The sequence below is a fragment of the Mirounga leonina genome, unplaced genomic scaffold, assembly GCF_011800145.1.
Source record: "Mirounga leonina isolate KUSES-001 unplaced genomic scaffold, KU_Mleo_1.0 Mir_53, whole genome shotgun sequence".
Lineage (NCBI taxonomy): Eukaryota > Metazoa > Chordata > Mammalia > Carnivora > Phocidae > Mirounga > Mirounga leonina.
The window spans coordinates 56,856-63,341 of record NW_023270807.1 but is presented as its reverse complement, the minus strand read 5'-3'; the positions used below and the strand labels follow the sequence as shown (position 1 = coordinate 63,341).

The 6,486-nt window shown below is 39.4% G+C and overlaps 1 protein-coding gene across 3 annotated transcripts in view; it reads right to left on the bottom strand.

Moving 5' to 3' along the window:
- LOC118001169 (DLA class II histocompatibility antigen, DR-1 beta chain) overlaps positions 1 to 6,118 on the bottom strand; it is a 301,107-nt gene extending 294,989 nt beyond the window's left edge. For all 3 annotated transcript variants that reach the window (XM_034991168.1, XM_034991169.1, XM_034991167.1), the window contains exon 1: positions 5,935 to 6,118. In XM_034991168.1, coding sequence (XP_034847059.1) covers positions 5,935 to 6,034 — 100 coding nt within the window. In that variant the 5' untranslated portion in view covers positions 6,035 to 6,118. The remainder of the gene's footprint in view (positions 1 to 5,934) is intronic.
- Between the last annotated feature and the right edge of the window lie 368 nt (positions 6,119 to 6,486).

Genomic DNA, 6,486 nt, shown 5'->3' with positions numbered 1-6,486 from the left:
GTGTGTGTGTGTGTGTGTGTGTGTGTGTGTGTGTGTGTGAAAGGGAGGCACATTTCAGGTCAAGGTCATGTACCTGTTCAAAAGCTTGAAAGAATTTCCTCAAGAAACCAGAGAAAACAGTTCGCTGAAGCAGACAGTGAGAGGAAGAAGGAAGGTTAGACTAGAGACGATCATCACATGGAACCCACACCAAAAGCCTGTGGGTGGTGGTAGCGTTTGACTTTTATACTAAATTCAATGGGATACGACTGAAGAATTTTAAGGAGATGAAAACCATGATTGCAATATAGTTCCTCGATCCTTACCTACATTTCCAAATCCAGAAATCTCAGAAAACCAGATCTTTTTAAAAAATTTGATGCAGAACCCATTTGGCCAGTCTAGTCTGATGAGGTAAAGGGTCAGACATGTCAGAGCTCTTATTGGTCAGTCACATGTGCTTCTGTAGTATATGTGAACATACACACATCATATATATGTGTATACATACACACATCATATATATGCATATACATACACACATATATACCTACATGTATGTATATATTGATATTTCTGTTTTATGTTTAATTGAACTAAGAAAAAAATTTTGTTCAAGTATAATTAACACAAAAATTTTAAAAATAGGGAAAAATACCTCTGTGTTTAAAAGGGAGACAAATAAAAGGGAACATTTAACATTATCAATAAAATAGAATATAGAATTAACACAAAAGTTTGATATATTTTACTGAAAAATACTTGTGGCAGTCACAATTTATGACCTATAAAGGCAAGTTGTTGAAAGGTAACAGATGGTGATGATCCAGAAATCATGAAATATTGAAAAACACTGCATAAGGCAAAAAGTAAAAAAATAAAGATCTTGGCTTACACTGATTGAATGGGCTCTACAAGAAATTGGTGAATGTATACAACTTTATAGTTTATTATTTCTGTATTTAAACAAGCTAAAATAAACCACAAAGACCTGAATTGGAAGGTGAGTGTGTATATAAAGTAGGAGTCTAGAGTTTTGAGAAGCAACTCAGTATAAATCAGTGTTTTTAACCTCAGCACTGTTAACATCTTGGGGTTTGTTGGTTTGTTTGAAATCATACCCCGTATATTCCCCAACTACAATGGTACAAAACTAAAGACTAACAATTAAACAAAGCTGGAAAATCTACAATGTAAATATTTAATATTTACATGTAAATATTAAACAATGCACTACTGTACAAACAGTGGGCCAAATAAGAAATCAAACGCAAATCAAAATATGTCTCAAAACAAAAGAAAAAGAAAACACAAGTGAAATTTATTCTATAAATGCTTGTATTAGGGAAAAAAGTTCAGCTCTCTCCACCAGCCATCCAAGATGCTGAAAGGAAAGGAGGCCAAGGGGTGGTCCTGGACCCTGGTGAAGAAGCAGGAGGCCAACAAGGTGGTCAATCCCCTGTTTGAGAAAAGGCCCAAGAATTTTGGCAACGGACAGGACATCCAACCAAAAAGGGACCTCACCCACTTTGTCAAATTCGCTGGCTACATCCAGCTGCAGCAACAAAGGACTATTCTCTATAAACGTGTAAAAGTGCCTCTCACGATTAACCAGTTCCCCTAAGCCTTGGATGGCCACACAGCTACTCAACTGCTTAAGCTGGCCCACAGATAGAGACCAGAGGCAAAGCAAGAGAAGCGGCAGAGATTGTTGGCCTGGACTAAAAAGAAAGCTGCCAGTAAAGGGGATGTCCCCCTAAGATGCCTCCTGTCATTCGAGCTGGGGTTAATACTGTCACCACCTTGGTGGAAAACAAGAAGCCTAGCTAGTAGTGATTGCACATGATGTGGATCCCACTGAGCTGATGTCTTCCTGCCTGCTCTGTGTCATAAGATGGGGGTTCCCCGGCATTATCAAGGGAAAGACCAGGCTGGGTTGTCTGGCCCACGGGAAAACCTGCACCACTGTTGCCTTCATACAAGTTAATTCTGAAGATAAATGAGCTCTTCCTAAGCTGTTGGAAGCTATCAGGACAAATGACAGATATGGTGAGATTCACTGTCCCTGGGGAGGCAATGTCCTGGGTCCAAAGTCAGTGGTTCCATTGCCAAGTTGGAAAAGGCAAAGGCTAAAGAACTGACCACCGAACTGGACTAAGTGTGCACTATTGAATTTTCTGTATATAAAAGCTATAAAAAGTTCTCTTTCAGCCAGTGTCAAGGAAAACAAAAAGGAAAATAAAAGTTCAGACAAACATATTACACCACAGGGAACTAGAAAAAGAAACTTGGGAGAAATTTAGTAGAGGAAGGAAATAACAAAACAAAATCAGAAATAAATAAAATAGAGACCAGAAGAAGCAATCATGTAACATTGAAAGTAATGGCCAGTTTTTCCAAAAAAAAAAAAAAACAAAATTGGCAATGCTTTAACTACATTAACTAAGAAAAAAAAAAGGAGAGAGAAGACTCAAAACCCAAAATGAGAAATGGAAGAGAAAACAATACAATTGATAACCACAGCTGTTGACATTTTGGACAAGATAATTGTTGTGCGAAGGCTGTTCTGTGTATTGTAGGATGTCTATCAGCATCACTAGCCTCTACCCACTAGGTATCATATGAAACCCTGGTTTTGAAAACCAAAAAATGGCTCCAGACACTGATATTCCCTGGGGGCGGGGTGCAGTGGCAAAACTGTCCCTGGGTAAGAACCATTGTTATACTATCTGAAGTGAAGAAGCTGCTGTTAATTATGAAGCAGCTGAGTATTACATCGAAAAATTTGCCAATATCGTATCTGATAAAAACTTTATCCCAAGGAAATTTATTTTGCCGGAAAAAGCTCAGTACTGGGACCAGATTCTTAAAAAAACTTTCATAGTGCCTAATAAGAGAGTATCAAAAGCTACTAAGAATTCTAACCAAAAGATAACTGTTCTTGTCTGTGTTAATGCTTCAGGCTCACCCAAAACAAGGTGAGCTGTGATTGGAAAAACTAAAATCCAGGATGTCAAAAACTGTAACTATTTTACTTGTGCACTACGTTCAAACAAGAAAATATGGGTAACCAGATATATATTTTCTAACTGACTCAATCACCACTTTGCTTCAGTGACACGTTCCTGACAGCCAAGCTGGACTATGAGAAGTGTGTAGTGTCATTTTCCCTGGATAATTGTTCCACATATTGCTCCTCTGAGCTTCTTGTAAAAACTAAAGCTTTTGGCTTTGAATTTCCCCCAGTATGACATCTGTGTTGAAATCTTATGACCAAGGAATTTTCGTCTCATCAAGAGCAAGTATAAACAATTTTTAAATTCTATTCTTGGGCGCCTGGGTGGCTCAGTCGGTTGAGCGACTGCCTTCGGCTCAGGTCATGATCCTGGAGTCCCGGGATCGAGTCCCGCATCGGGCTCCCTGCTCGGCGGGGAGTCTGCTTCTCCCTCTGACCCTCCCCCCTCTCATGTGCTCTCTCTCTCTCATTCTCTCTGTCAAATAATAAATAAAAAAAATCTTTAAAAAAAAATAAAAATAAATTCTATTCTTGTTGCAGTTTACAGAGAGAAGCATACAAATCCACAGGTTTCTGAAAGAATCAGTTACTAGTGCCTGTTTTGAAGCTAAGAATTAATAAAACAACTTTAACAAAGGTTTGGCACAGACTTTGGGCTATGTTCATGTTTGCATAAACTAGCAGATGAAGGTTTTGAAAACTAGCATGTCGTTAATGAAAGAAAATCATATCAAACGTCAACACAAGTTAAAGTTCATGAGATAAAAATCTAAGTGAAAGGACGCTGACATCCACCAAACACTGAGCACCAACAATGAGGCCATGGTGGGCATTCCCCGAGTGATGGATACATGGTAGTGGCCACCTTGAGAGTATTCCTCAGCTAGCTCCCCACACTCCCACCTCTCTAGCCTTCCTTCTGTCCCTTAAACTCAGCAAACATCTTCCCACACTTTGGCCTTCATCCTGTTCTCTCTCCCTAGAACACTTGTCCCTCAGATCCTGCACATGGCTGGCTTCTTTTCATCAGTCACATCTCAACTAAATGTCACTTTCTCAAGGAGAGCTCCCTCGCTGCTCCAACTGAAGTCAGGTGAATCCAGTTCTATTTCACAACACTGGTGTATTTTTTTCAGAGCACTTATTGCTCTCTGAATTTTTTTCTTTTCTTTTTTTTTTTTTAAAGACAACCAATTTTTTTTTTTTTTAGATTTTATTTATTTATTTGAGAGAGAGAATGAGAGACAGAGAGCATGAGAGGGAGGAGGGTCAGAGGGAGAAGCAGACTCCCTGCTGAGCAGGGAGCCTGATGCGGGACTCGATCCTAGGACTCCAGGATCATGACCTGAGCCAAAGGCAGTCGCTTAACCAACTGAGCCACCCAGGCGCCCTCTTTTTTAGATTTTTATTGGGCTTTCTACTCTGCCAGTACATAACACCCATGATAGTAGTGATTTTTTTCTATCTTATTCAAATAGAATTCACTGAGCCTAGGACAGAGCCCAGTACAAAATAGCTGCTCAGAAATTATGTGTGGTTTAAATGAATAAACCAAGGGTTCTGGGAATCAGTCACTGTGAGGATCCTAGAAAATAAGAAGGGATTTAAGCTTCAACACTTTTATTCTTATGATACATTATATCCTTTCCACTTCCTGTGAGAAATTCAAACTTCCTCTTTCTCCTACTGTTCTAAAAAATATCACAGGTAAAGAAAAGGTGATTTTAAGGAAAAAAAAGGAAAATTTCATTAGGTTTCAGCTCATCTTGTAGATCTGTGATAGTGCTGAGGATCTTTGCAAACAATGGGGATTCTCAGTAATGATGATGACACAGCTGGGAAAGAATACTGAGGAACTGGAAGTGGAGGCAACCAAACATGGCTAATTAAGGAAAACAGAAAACAAGATGAATGAATCTGTGTAATTTGGGATCAAGACCTCAGTAAGCCAGTAAGTTCCCTTTTTGCATATTGACTTTCAGTCTTAGGAAATGTAAATAACCTTCACTCTCTCTGTACCCTACTCAGGGTATATAGTTTGAACCATATGAAATCCCTGATATTTGACTATTTTTGACTTACAAAATCATAATTTCATATAATTTATCCTATACTAGTTGAACCCCTTCCTGTGGTTCAGGCCAGACAATAGGAAGATGCAGGAGAAACTGACACTATAGAAATGTTCAACATAGATTCACAAAGAAAACTAACCTGTGCCAAGTTCTCAGAAGATATATTAAGCTCTTTAAGACACCAAAAAACACCCCACATGTTATTCTTATTGACAGTGTCATTTCAAGTACTTAGGATCACTGCTGTAGCTCCAGGGTGAGAAATAGAGATAAAATTAACCTCAACTTCTGTCAGAGAACCTCCAGTATAGGGATAAAGGCCTTATAAAATTTGGGGCTCAGGAGAAAGGAAAGGAGATAATGGGAGAGACCTCTTGATACATCCTCACGTATTAGGAAGAAGCACCAACATAACTGATCCAGTGAAGACATAACACAGGGTCTTCTAGGAGAGACCTTTCTAATTCCTTTTGATTCTCTATAAAATTTTCAGAGAAACTTTCCTATTTTCTAGCATAACTCACATAATTAAGAGAACCACTTAATGGGAATTAATTTGAAATCATTATTTCTAAGTCTTCTCAAGAACCTGAGGGAATGAGATGCAAGCCTGGAGAACTTTTATTGGAGGAGAGGTGAGAATAAATGGCCTATATATATGGAGGTCCCTTATGCAGGTCTTTTAGAGAGCAAGCATTCAGGGTCCTTTTGTTTTGGATAGAATTGGGGGTCTATATGACAAGGGTGGTCATTCAAGAAAATACCACAATTTTCTAAGGGACATGGTCTGGACACAGTGACAAAACTAATTTCTTTCTCCCCACCCCCCCCCAAAATAGCTTACCACCCAAGGTGTACACTTACGCAGGGTGTCCCTAGCCCAAGCCAAGGGAGGGCTCAGCACAATCAGTATCAACGTCAAAGCTGTCATCCAGGAGCCTCCAAGGAAACACAGACACACCATGCTGGAGAGCAGAGAGGACGGGGCACAGGGGAGCAGGCAAGTCTCACTCAGTGAGGACTGGGACCCTCCTTTGGCCACTTCCCAAATAATACCAACCAAGGAATTCATTTCTTTCTTCCTGGATTGGGTAATCTCAGTGTTTAGAACCAATCATCATCAGAGGTATACTGCATCATCAGTTGCTGGTCAGAGATTCAGTATGAAGGGCCTCTTCTGAAACTTGGATTTCCTTCATTGAAAGGATTATTTTAATTTAATACTTTAAAGGTTTGATCCAGTTGTATGTGAAACATTTTATTGGACCCCTATTGTGAGCCAGCTCTGTGCTGGGCAGTGTTGTGCAGAAAAGTTTGAACTTTTTAGGAGTATTCACGTCTCTCCCTTGAAGACAGAATTGCTTTAACATGTGTAATGTGCGTGTTTTTAGGAGCTGAGGAGATGGAGGGAAGATG